The sequence below is a fragment of the Pristis pectinata genome, chromosome 3, assembly GCF_009764475.1.
Source record: "Pristis pectinata isolate sPriPec2 chromosome 3, sPriPec2.1.pri, whole genome shotgun sequence".
In the NCBI taxonomy this organism is placed as follows: Eukaryota; Metazoa; Chordata; class Chondrichthyes; order Rhinopristiformes; family Pristidae; genus Pristis; species Pristis pectinata.
This window is the reverse complement of record NC_067407.1, coordinates 50749126-50762854: the sequence shown is the minus strand read 5'-3', so window position 1 is coordinate 50762854 and position 13729 is coordinate 50749126. Positions and strand designations below refer to the sequence as shown.

Below are 13729 nucleotides of genomic sequence, written 5' to 3'. Positions count from 1 at the left end.
AATGCAGAGCTGGGCTGAGAAGTGGCAGATGGAGTTCAACCTGGTTAAGTGTGAAGTGATACACTTTGGGAGGTCGAATTTGAAGGCAGAATACAAGGTTAATGGCAGGGCTCTTAGCAGTGTGGAGGAACAGAGGGATCTTGGGGTCCATGTCCATCGATCCCTCAATGTTGCCATGCAGGTCAATAGGGTTGTTAAGAAGGCATATGGCATGTTGGCTCTCCTTGGTCGGGGTATTGAGTTCAAGAGCCGCAAGATAATGTTGCAGCTCTGTAGAACCCTGGTTAGACCACACTTGGAGTATTGTGTTCAGTTCTGGTTGCCTCATTATAGGAAGGATGTGGAAGCTTTATAGAGGGTGCAGAGGAGATTTACCAGGATGCTGCCTAGATTGGAGAGCATGTCTTATGGGGATAGGTTGAGTGAGCTAGGACTTTTCTCTTTGGAGAGAAGGAGGATGAGAGGTGACTTGATAGAAGTGTACAAGACGATAAGAGGTATTGATCGAGTGGACAGTCAAAGACTTCTTCCCAGGGCAACAATGGCTAACACAAGTGGGCATAATTTTAAGGTGATTAGAGGAAGATATAAAGGGGATGCCAGGGGTAAGTTTTTTACATGGAGAGTGGTGGGTGCGTGGAACACATTGCCGGCAGAGGTTGTGGGGGCAGATACATTAGGGACATTTAAGAGACTCTTAGATAGACACATGAGTGATAGAGAAATGGAGGGCTATATGGGAGGCAAGGGTTAGCTAGATCTTAGAGCAGGACAAAATGTCGGCATAACATTGCGGGCCAAAGGGCCTGTACTGCACTGTAATGTTCTATTTTCTGTTACTCGGGTGTTTTGATATCTAAAACTTTCACCTTAAATTTCTCCTTCATCTTCTGCACAGTATCAGTGAAAGTTCTTCTTATCTGTCATTTTTTAAGGCCTATTCAATTGTTTTCCAAAGGAAATTAGGAGCTGGTATATTGCCTATTGGGCACGTGTTCCTCCTGCCACTGAAGTGATACATTGGCCTTCTATAATGGGGTGGAGACAGAGGACCTCCTTTCGAAAGATGCCATCTCTCAGTAACAGATCTGCATCATTCATTTTGGTTTGTTCCTTGTTTACTTGGTGTGTGAAAGACTAATCAATGTAATAGGATTGCAAGGTGCATCCCACCAGAGAAAGAGCATCCAGAGTTAGTAAGGAAAGGGATTTCGAGTCTTCTAAAGGTTTGTAATAAATTTGCAGCAGGTTGAAAGGCTATACGTTGTACCATCCTTCAGCACCAATCCTCCGACCAAAAGCTGCACTCGTTTGATTGTGGCTGATCCTGTACACAGTCTCTCACTATTTGCAATTGTCCTGGGCCATGTAAACATCACAAGAGAAGAATGTTACTTACAGCTGCCTCTCCACAATGTTGTGCTGCTAGAGGCCCACTGAATTCTCACCAAAGAAGCTTGGACCTGTGTTCTCCACAAACCTGTGAAGAAGACATCAGGTTGTGACCTTATTGTTTCTGAGCATTGTTTCACAGCTGTACAGAGACAGTTCAGGTGATAATGAGTTCAAATGCTTTTTAAAGTATGGACAAAATAATTGTGGGATTGATTGCTGATTCTGCATTTTTTGAATTTTATAGAACCTAACAAGCCACAGGTTTTCGAAGGGAAAATTGAAAGTACGTCCATTGAAGTGACATGGACTTTGACAGATGACGATTTTAAACACGTCAATGAGATTATCGTAACTGAAAACGCTTCAAGTAAGAAACACTGGGTAAACAAGCAGCACCAGCGCTACTTTGCAGTATATGTGCATTATCTTGGATGTTATGAGCTCAGAATTTGTTGCAGCAGTGTCTGCCAAAATCTAGGCTTGCCCTTTGCTTAATCCCCATATATTTTATGGCACAGGTTTATGAAGGACTGAGAAGGAAATAGTGCTGTAGCCTCCACAGGCTACTTGCAACTTCAAAGAACAGGACAAGTAACTAAGGAGTGCCTAATCCAAGTCAGAGAGAAGGATTGTGAAATTAACAGCGCTAAGAATGAAAAGGGGGCAAAACTTAAAATTGTGAATTCATTGTCACTTCAGGTTAAGAGAGGAAAGGAAAAGGAGGATTCTGAAAGAAAAAAAACATATAAAATTATAAGGATATTATTGAATATCTTACTTAAAGAAGTCCCAGCATTATTGAGGGAATATGACTTCACACCTGTGGAAGTTCACTTTCAAAGCTGGATTGGATGATTGATAACAATTAACATTTAAAATTTGTCAAATATTTGAAATGACTTGATTTAACTAACAGTGATAAGGTTAGTTCAACAAAAACAGAAAGAATCCACATAATTTACTACATTTTGGAGATTTGGTTTGGTAACTGGCCTAATTTTTGAAGCCTTGGATACTAAATGGGCACTAGTGATACGGGTAATGGTGACAAGAGTTTGCCAAGAATGGAAAGAATATACAAGTATAGGAGTGACCCTGAAAATAGAATTAAAATAGTGAAGATGGTAAGAGCAATGTTTGGACAAAATTATAGGTTCTTCATTTGACTGCATTTGTAACAAGATAAATGAACTGATAACACAAATTGAAATAAATGGATTTGATATGATAAACATTGTAGAACTAGCTAGCAATATTTAAATATTCCGCATTATGTGACATTTCGAAAAGTCAGCTGGAAAGGAAATGACCATTCTCTGATTTCCTTACACTGATTTTTAGCATGCTGCCTTTTGCAGACAGACAGACTGACAAAGATAACAGCATTTCTGAATAAGATGCTTGATTTGTGACCCTAATGATTAGTATATAGAAATCTGGTAACAGCATGAGATCCATTGGCCTGCTTCATTGGACCCCTCTCTTGATTTTCTCCTGCCCATTCTTCCCCATTCAATCTTTGATTTCCCCTCTCCTTCTCTATCTTTCCCCTTCCCACTATGTTTTATGCCCTCAAGTGCCCCATGCTAATACTGCACCCAGCGTGTGCATTTCCATCACTACCTCTGTGGCAGCCACACAGAAGAAGTATATAATTTGATATTAATTACTTTTTTTTACATTATGGCATTTGTTACCATTCATTACATTATGCCATTTGGTCTTGTCCTATCATAGATATATCCTTTGTTCCACCCATCACTCCTGCACCCCTCTGCTTCTGAAAACTAACCTTATTTCCCTTTTTCCCAAAGGACTCCAGACCTCAAAAATTGCCTGTTTCTCTCTCTGCAGATGCTGCCTGACTTGTTAAGAGTTTCCAGCATTGTCTGTTATTTATGTTCCTATTTAATGATTGAAAATCAAAGGCACTCAGTAGGTCAGGCAGCATCCATGAAAAGGAAAATAGAGCCAACATTTCTGATCAATATTTCCAGCATTTTCTGTTTTTGTGTCCCAATTTAGTTACTTTTGTTTTGCTAACAACTGCTTTGGCATTAGACAAAACACAATGCCCATTTAGTGCAACAAAATGGGTGAAATCTAATTTCTAGGCTTTTATGTAATGTTCATTTTATTTTTAATGGTAGTGTTGGATCTATCATTGTGATTGTATGTCAAAATGTTGATCAGGGGAATATGATTAGAGTGAACCCATTGGTGAGGAAGGGGAAGACGGTTATGTGCAATATAATCAAAGTGAAGGCTTATCAACCCAGAAAAGGAAACTACACAAGGATTCACAAAGCGGCAAGGATGATCAAAATTGACATCAGATTATTTAATCAGAGGATAGATTACTTTATAAGGATTTGGTCATAGTTTGATCATTTTACGTTATAATCTATGTAAGTCTATGGGCCAGTAAACCTAACTATTTTGCTGGGTTTGTATCCATTGCCTTCCTTGCTGCTGATAACACTGGCTATTTGGGTTGGGGGTGCCAGTGCTTGAGGAATAAGCTATTGAATCAAGGTCAGAGAGTGCAGTAGGAGACCACAGGGTTGGGGAGAGAGGTCAAGGAGGGCATTTGATGTGGCAGAATTGAGGCTCTACATTTCCAGTAACCACCATGCAAAAATAGTCATTTCTATTACAATATGAATTCAAATGTGGTCAGACATCAGGCTCAGGCTTGGGCTCTTCATGGTGTCTTCGTTTGCCAGTGGTATGCTGACATAGCTTGGCTAATGCTATTCTGGATTCCCCTATGAAAGTCCAGCAACTCTCATTGAGTGAATCCTCAGCACTGGCCCTGTAGTCTATGAATAGCATTAGTCAAGCTATGTCAGCATAACACCCAGCCCAATGTAGACACCATGAAGAGCCCAAGCCCGAACCTGATGTCTGACCACATTTTAATTCATATTGTAATAAAAATGACCACCTTTGGTGGTTACTGGAAATGTAGAGCCTCAGTTTTGCCACATCAAATGCCCTCCTTGACCTCTCTCCCCAACCCTGTGGTCTCCTGCTGCACTCTCTGACCTTGATTCAATAGCTTATTCCTCAAGCACTGGCACCCCCAACCTGAATGGCCAGTGTTATCAGCAGCAAGGAAGTCAATGGATACAATTCCAGCAAAATAATTAGGGTTACTGGCCCTAACTTGTAAGGACTAGCTATGATTTTGCTGGTACAGTGCCAGCCATGGCTTCAACCAAGCTTCTGCCCACCCTGACCTTCTGTCACTGAAGCTGTCATGCAGCACTCCAGAACTGGAGCAGTGTTTCAAGACCTTAATTTTTACCAATATCGAGCTTTTGTAACAGTGATTCAAATACACTTTACCTTCTCTTACAGAAAACGTGTGTGAAATGGTTGGAGAACTGAATACCATCGGATCACATAATTGTACAGGTCTGAAGCCAAATAAAAGGTATACGTTTTATGTTGAAGCTAAAAACAATGATTGCAATGGAAATTCTCAACAGAGTGAGCCAGCTATCATCACCAACGAAACTAAACCAGGGTGTAAGTATTTGTATGCATCAATATTGCTGTGCAGTTATTGAACAATAGCTCTTCTTATTCCTTCTCAGACACTGACCACCCACAGTTGCTTCTGGTGAAGGTCTGACTTTGAACCAAGCACTCTGTGCAGTTTTGTTCCCTAAAGGGCATTATTGAACCAACTGCTTGCTTTTACAGATCTTTGATGACTTCATGATCATCATTGTCAATTACTAGTTCCTTACTGGTCAAGACAGGTCTCTTTCCTGGATTCAAGTTGATGGCCTCACACTTTGCATTCTCTGTCACTGACCTACTCATTCATGGAACCTGTCCCTGCCCAGTGTTTTAAAACCAACAAATCAAAATATCGCATTTAAAAGCAAAAGCTGTGAATACTAGAAATCTGAAACAAAAGGGAAAATTCTAAAAAGAGGTTGTCATTCTTTGAAGTTGCCAATGCCTCTGAAAGTTCTTCCTCACCTCAATGAGTATTTCCAGCATTTTGTGTTTTATTTCAGAAGGCAAAATTCTATTTTGTAAATTTTTTTGTTTCATCCTTTTGATAAAAATCTCTGAAGGCAGATGTTTTAAGTACATGTAAAGAGAAATTTAATTAAAATCTCTTAAAAAGGATCAATAGCCTGTAATTATCAGCAGTAGTGGATCAAGTGGTACTTTTATTTCTGAATCAACAAGTTGAAGGTTCAGGTTCCATTCAAGTAAGTTGATGACAATGACCGAGGCTATCAATCCAATGATCAACTGAAGAAGTCGTCTTCTTAGGCTGCCCCTCAAGATCAGGGATGATTTGTTTCCATTCTGAATTTGTGGGTTCTGAAGTGGCAAAAGGTGTCTGAAAGTGTGGGTAGGTATGCTCCATTGCCGTTTACACAGGGCTACTGTGTCCACTCAGTGCATGGACTCCAGGTTCTCTATGCCATCCAGAACTTTTAGTGGTCTTTGGCAAGAGATTCTCAAGGTAAAAGGGAATGTTGCCTTTATTTCGAGGAGGCTTTGACACATCTGTGAATCATTTCTTCTAACTACCTGGTAATCTCTTCCACTGATTGAGCTTAGAATGGACTGACTGTTTTGGGGATCTGGTGTTGGGCATGTGAATGATGTGGCCCTGCCCAGCATAGCTGACTGAGTATAACCAGGGCCTCAGTACTGGGGATGTTGGCCTGAAGGAAGATGCTGACATTGGTTCACTTATCCTTCCAGTTGGAGACAGCTCTGGTGGCAGCTTTTCACAGCATGAATTGCACGTAGACCAGAGTTTTGTGCCAGGTCTGAGGTCTTAATATTCAAACACCCTTCTCCTTAATCAAAGAAAGGCTGCATTGGCTCATTCAAGGCAATGGTGAATTATATCATCCATGTCTGTTTTCATTGGGAGGTGGTTGCCAAAATAGAGAAAGTTGTTCATGTTTTCCAGGGTCTCGCCATTAACCTTCATTTTCAGAGACCAGAATGGCGGAGCAGGGGCAGATTGGTAGTGTTGGATTCGACTGTTTTAATTAGTTTTTTTAACATGTATAGTGTTTAATACACCTCAAGTGGCTGCACAAGGAATGGCCACTTACTAGCTTATTGGTTCGTCCATCAGGTGAATATGTGGTTTTTTCATTGGTTGGTTTGGCCACAGGTATGTAATAGGTTTCCTGTTTGGACTATTGTTAGCTAAGGAATATCTTTTATCTCAAGTATAAAATGTGTCTCTTTTTGTTAATCACTCTCTTGCTCTTCCTTCCCCCTGGCCCGAGCTCATCTTTAGTTCCCTTTGTCTCAGCTCATCAAAGCTACTGCCATGTGCTCTGTGACAGTTTCTTTGTTTTAAACTTTTCCAATAAAACTTTGTGAAGCACCAAGTTGTTTTCAACTCATTCCTGGACTCCTGAAAGAACCTGTGGATTCAAAAATAACTGGATCCGACAGTAGAGAACCTTTGTCTTGCAGATTTTTTCAGTGTATGGCCCATCCTCTTGTATGCTTTAGTGAACATGAAAATAATGGCTTGGAGTTCAGCCAACAGTGTGCAAACATAAGTGCAGCATGCAGATAAAGCTTATGTCCAGCTGACCTGGATGCTGGATAATGGTTACTATAGGTTGAATAATTTCCCATTAGTTCTCAAGGTCAAGTCCAATCCTGCAGGATTTGTTTGAGATAAGATGTAACCTATCAGTGAGAAAGATGTATTAGGGCAACGACACAGTCTTGAGATTGGCTTGATTGTGGCTTAGACTTAGACTTATGGCTTGCACCTCATCAGGAAAGAAATGTAAAATGGATTTTAAGGTGATTGGAGGAAAGTATAAGGGGGATGTCAGGCGTAAATTTTTTACACAGAGAGCAGTGGGTGTGTGGAACGCACTGCCAGCAGAGGTTGTGGGGGCAGATATGTTAGGGACATTTAAGAGTCTCTTAGATAGACACATGAATGATAGAAAAACAGGGGGCTATGTGGGAGGGAAGGGTCAGATAGATCTTAGAGCAGGATAAAATGTCGGCACAACATTGTGGGCTGAAGGGCCTGCACTGTGCTGTAGTGTTCTATGTTCTATGGAGACAAATTTTGGGGTAGCTGAATTTGAGGATGCTGTTTAGTATTCCTCCCCAAATAGTGGCATCAAAGGCTTCAGTGAGATGGCAAAAGGCCATGTATAGGGCTGGTGCCGCTCCCTGCATTTTTCTTGGAGTTGTCATGTTGTGAAGATCATGTATATTGTGCCTCACACTGACTTGGGAAGCATCTCTTTCATCATTGGGAGGAGATGATTGAGAAGGACTGTTTTTCCCTGTGGCAGACAGCAAGGAGACACCCCACAGTGAGATATCTCCTTTCTTGAAGTTGGGCACTATTTCGGCATCTCTGATGTCCCCAGAGATAATTTCCCTTCTCAGATCTGGGCAATTAGATTGTGGTTTTGGAATGGAGCTTTTTCCAATGAGTTTTAAAAGTTCAGCAGAGATACTTCTGCTCCTGATGACTTGTACTTTTTTTAATTGGGAGATGGCCTTTTTGATTTCCTTTAGGTCAGGAATGGTGGCAAAGTTGGACTGAGTAGGTTGCTGCATAATGGCTTCAAGAGTGTACATTAATCAGAATCAGGTTTATTATCACTGACATATGTTGTGAAACTTGTTGTTTTGTGGCAGCGGTACAGTGCAAGACATAAAAATTACTATCAGTTACAAAAATAAATAAATTGTGCAAAAGAGGAATAATGAGATAGAGTTCATGGGATGTTCAGAAATCTGATGACGGAGGGGAAGAAGCTGTTCCTAAAACGTTGAGCGTTGTTCTTCAGGCTCCTGTACCTCCTCCCCGATGGGAGTAACGTGTGAAGGACAGAGTTGAGGTTGAGGAAGTCTACAAAGCATTCCCTCCAATAGGTGCTGATTGCCTCTCTATCCCTGATGAGTTCACCTTGATTCTTGACTCTCAGTGGGGTGGGCCTTGGGTATTTGGGTTAAAGATGGCCTTGACAGCGATGAAGGATCGGTACACATCATGATTATAAGGAAGCCACTTTGTCTCCTGAGCTCTGTCTATCATCATTTGTTTTTTTTCAATCAAGGGTTTTCTGTCTTCAGGTGCCTGTGGGGCTGGTTCTTTGAGGAACGGCGGAGCTTCCATTCTCGGCTGCCCTACATTCATAGTTGGGTAGCTCCTCAATCTCTTTGTTATTATCATCAAACCAGTCTTGATTCTTCTCAAAGGGAGGCCAAGAATTTCTTCACAGGTGCCCCTTCTGAAGGACTTCAGGACAATCCATTAGCTGTGAACACTCTGGATTGCAGTACTAATGGAGGTGCAATCTCCTCGCTTAGGATATTAAACGAGGGGCTGCCTGCTCACTCACATAAAATCCCATGGCTCCATTTTGAAGAAGAGTTTCCCTAGTGTCCTGGCCAGCATTTATTTCTCTCGATCAACAAAACATAATGTTCCATCATTATTATTACTGCTGTTTTTGGAAGCTTGGCCTATGGTAATTAGTTGCTATGCCTTTTACATTTAAGCAAGTTACTCAAAAGTACTTCACTGATTGTACAATACTTTTGAATCTCTGGAAAGGAATGTGAAAAAGCACAATAATGAATGCAAGGTTTTCCTTCTACTTACCATGGAGTATCAAATATAACTTGTTTGTACAAGGTAGTGTTGTGCCCACCACAAAGGAATTTAAGTTAACTTCTGGTCTGTTAAGCTAACAATTTTACTGATTTGTTCATTTGTAATGTGGCTATATCCACACCTATTAAGCACCAAGGCATTGTGACAGAAAATTTAAAAAATAATTAAGATTGAGTTCAGCATTTTAAACATTAAATTTCATTTTTATTTAAATGAAAACAGAAAAGTCTGTATTTTATTGCTTAGTTTATGATTTTGACATTTTTTTCCTTTTCCTCATAGGCCCAGAGAAACTTACGAAAATTGATTTTTCACTATCAAGCAATAATGCCATTCACATTAAGTGTCAGAAACTAACACCTGATCAGTGGAATGGAAAGAGTCTTTTATATTCCGTCAAAATAGAAGATAAATTCATCAACAGCAGCAACTGTGAATTTGAATTGAAAGACTTGGATTATCTGAAAAAATACAATATAAATGTAACAGGATTCTGTTGAATAGACATATTTCAGTTTCTGTGAGGCACACTGTGGACTTATACTAACAGACCTGTTGTCCTATTCCAGGTGCGTGCTTGGAATGAAGTTTGTTTTGTTGAATCTGAATCTCGAATGATTACAACTCTATGTAAGTAAAATACTTTCTAAAATTAAATTTTGCCAATACCACCTGGTGGGAGGAATTGCACTGTTTGCCTGTCCTACCAGAACTGCAATACGCTCCCCTGAACTGAGCGCAAATAATTTCAGTTCCCATTGTCAGTGAGCCTTTCCAGCTTTCATTGATGCACTAGGCTCATTGATAATAATGTAAGTATAGGAGCAGATGTAGGCTACACACCCCTTGAGCCATTTAACAAGATAATGACTGATCTACTTCAATTCAACTTTCGAGCTCAATCCCCATAACCTTAGATTTTTGGAATTCATGAGAATCAATCAATCTCAACCTTCAATGTACGCAGTGACTGAGCTCTTTAGAGCACAAGATTCCAAAGATTCACAGCCCACTGAATGAAGAAATTTCTTCTAACCTCAGTCCCATCTCTTTAACTCCATCATGAAACCAGGTCCCTTGGTTTTAGACTCTCCAGCCAAGGCAGATAACCTTACTTTATCCGCTTTGTCAAGCCCCTCAGAATCCAAAGCATTTCAGTGAAATCATCCATTTTTACACTCATCTTTGGAGCATGTTGACAGTAAAGGCATCCACATTAGACTATTGTTTATTGACTACAGCTCTGCCTTCAATACCATAATTCCAAGCAAACTCAGCTCCAAACTCTGAGACCTAGGACTCAACACCTCCCTTTGCTGCAACTGGATCCTTGACTTCCTGACCAACAGACCGCAATCAGTGAGGATAGGCAGCAATACCTCCGGCACGATTATCCTCAACACTGCTGCCCCATAAGGCTGCATCCTTAGCCCCCCCTACTCTACTCCCTATACACTCACAACTACGTGGCCAGATTTTGCTCTAACTCCATCTACAAGTTTGCAGATGATACCAGCGTAGTAGCTGTATCTGAAATAAAAATTGTCTGGAGTACAGGAAGGAAGTAGAGAGCCTAGTGCCATTGTATCATGACAACACCCTTTCCCTCAATGTCAGCAAAACAAAAGAGCTGGTCATTGACTTCAGGAAGGGGGGGCGTTGTGCATACTCCTGTCTACATCAATGGTGCTGAGGTCAAGAGGGTTAAGAGCTTTAAGTTCCTAGGAATGAACATTACCAACAGCCTGTTCTGGTCCAACCACATAGTTACAATGGCCAAGAAAGCTCACCAGTACCTCTACTTCCTCAGGAGGCTAAAGAAATTTGGCATGCCCCCTTTGACCCTCACCAATTTTTGTCAATGCACCATTGAAAGCATCCTATCCAGATGCATCACAGCTTGGTATGGCAACTGCTCTGCTCATGTGTGCAAGAAACTGCAAAGAATTGTGGACACAGCCCAGCACATCCCGGAAACCAGCCTCCCCTCTGTGAACTCTGTCTACACTTCTCACTGCCTCAATAAAGTAGCCAGCATAATCAAAGACCCCACCCATCCCGGACATTCCCTCTTTTCCCTTCTCCCATCAGGCAGACGATACAAAAGCCTGAAAGCACATACCACCAGGCTCAAGGACAGCTTCTATCCTGCTGTTATAAGACTGTTGAATGGTTCCCTAGTATGATGAGATGGACTCTTGACCACACAATCTACCTCATTATGACCTTGCACCTTATTGTCTACCTGCACTGCACTTTCTCTGTAACTGTAACACTTTATTCTGCATCCTGTTTTGTTTTACCTTGTACTACCTCAGTGCACTGTTGTAATGAATTGACCTGTATGAACAATATGGAAGACAAGTTTTTCAGGGTACCCCGGTACATGTGACAAGAATAAACCAATTTACCAATAAAATGGCACCTGGTCCAAATGGCTGGCTTGCCTTATGACTGAATACCAGTGTCCTCCTCCTAGCTGGTCTAAGATCATGCTGTTCATGGATGTCCTTAGCCCAACTCCCCCCGCGCCAGGTCTGGCCAGCTCCCACCTCGGCTCCGGCCACCCGCAGGCCGAGACCTCTCACTCCACCACTGGGTCCAACTGCTTCACTGCTTTCACTACCACACCCCACCCTTCCCTGGTCTCCCAAGCCTCCCCCCACCCCTCTACCCCCCCTTCATTCCTTTGAGCCCTCTTACTTCCTCCCACGCCAGCTTCCCTGACCCCTCAAACTCTCCACTCTCCTCCGACCCCTCCAACCCTCTGCCCTCCCCTGACCCCAGCTCCCACTCCTGCCGCATCTTCACCGTCCCCTCCGACCTTCCCCTCTCTGAGGCTGAATGTTCTGTCCTTCGCAGGGGCCTTACCTTTGTCCCCCTGCGCCCGCACCTCAACGTGTTCCGTGCCCGCCATGACGCCAAGCTTTTCTTCCACTGTCTCCGTCTCTGGGCCTACTTCTTTGGCAAGGGTTTCCCACCCTCCACCGATGACCCCTTCTCCCGCTTTAAGCCCTCTTCCTCCTCTTGGACACCTCGTCCTGGCCTTCTGCCCGCTCTGGATCTCTTCATCTCTAATTGCTGACGGGACATTAACTGCCTCAACTTCACCACTCCCCTCACCTATTCCAACTTCACCCCCTCTGGACGCACTGCCCTCCACTCCCTCCGCACCAATCCTAATATCACTATCAAGCCTGTAGACAAGGGTGGTGCTGTTGTAGTCTGGTGGACTGACCTTTACATTGCCGAGGCCAGACGTCAACTGTCGGACATCTCCTCTTACTTATCCCCCAACCTGGACCCCACCAGGCCATTGTTTCCCGCATAGTCACTGATCTCATCAGTGACTATAACCTCCCCTCTACAGCCTCCAACCTCGGAGTTCCCCCACCCTGCACAGCCCGTTTCTACCTCCTACCCAAGATTCACAAACCCAACTGCCCTGGTAGACCCATTGTTTCTGCCTGCTCCTGCCCCACTGAACTTGTGTCCTCATATCTTGACTCCATTTTGTCCCCCTTGGTTCAGTCCCTTCCCACCTATGTCCATGACACTTCGCATGCCCTGCATCACTTCAACAACTTCCAGTTCCCCAGACCTGACCGACTCATTTTCACCATGGACGTCGAGTCTCTGTACACTTCCATCCCCCATCAGGTAGGTCTTAAGGCTCTCCGTTTCTTTCTTGATTACAGACCCAACCAGTTCCCCTCCCCGCCACCCTCCTCCATTTGGCGGAACTGGTGCTCACCCTTAACAACTTTTCTTTCGGCTCCTCCCACTTTCTCCAAACTAAAGGTGTAGCCACGGGCACTCACATGGGCCCCAGCTATGCCTGCCTCTTTGTCGACTACGTTCCAAGCCTACAACGGTAACACCCCCAACTGTTTCTCCACTACATTGATGACTGCATTGGGGCTGCTTCCTGCACCTGTGCTGAGCTCATCAATTTCATCAACTTACCTGTCCTGGGCAGTGGACCATGGAATAAAGGATGGGGGAGGGGAGGAGAGGAGATGGGCAGGTCATCAAGGTGGGGGAAGGGAGCCACAGGAACAAGGGAAGACAAAGAAGTGGGGGGGGGGGTGGGGAAGAAAAAGAAGGGGTGGAGTTATGATCAACCCTGTCCTCAGATTCACTTGGTCCATCTCTGACACGTCTCTCCCCTTTCTGGATCCCTCTGTCTTCATCTCCGGAGACAGACTAATCACAGACATCTTCTACAAACCCAGTGACTCCCACAGTTACCTCGACTACACCTCTTCCCACCCTGTCACTTGTAAGGATGCCATCCCCTTCTCCCAGTTCCTCCGCCTCCACCACATGTGTTCCCATGATGAAGCTTTCCATTCTGGGACATCAGAGATCCTCCTTTTCCAGTGACTAGGGTTTCCCTTTCACCACCATCAATGCTGCCCTTGCCCATATCTCCTCCACTTCCCACACGTCTGCCTTCACCCCCTCCCCCAGCTGACATAACAGGAACAGGGTTCCCCTTGTCCTCACCTACCACCCCACAAGCCTCTGGATCCAACACATCATTCTCTGCAACTTCCGCCACCTCCAACGGGATCCTACCTCCAGGCACATCTTCCCCTCATCCCTTCTCCCCAATTTCTGAAGGGACTGCTCTTTCCGTGACTCCCTTGTCCACTCGTCCCTCCCCACTGA

General features: G+C 43.4%; 1 protein-coding gene across 21 annotated transcripts in view; it reads left to right on the top strand.

Moving 5' to 3' along the window:
• Positions 1 to 13729, top strand: part of ptprc (protein tyrosine phosphatase receptor type C) — a 178271-nt gene that overhangs the window by 128744 nt on the left and 35798 nt on the right. For all 21 annotated transcript variants that reach the window (XM_052010907.1, XM_052010929.1, XM_052010926.1 and 18 more), the window contains 4 exons: positions 1640 to 1762; positions 4759 to 4929; positions 9338 to 9537; positions 9625 to 9685. In XM_052010907.1, the coding sequence (XP_051866867.1) occupies positions 1640 to 1762; positions 4759 to 4929; positions 9338 to 9537; positions 9625 to 9685 (555 nt within the window). The remainder of the gene's footprint in view (positions 1 to 1639; positions 1763 to 4758; positions 4930 to 9337; positions 9538 to 9624; positions 9686 to 13729) is intronic.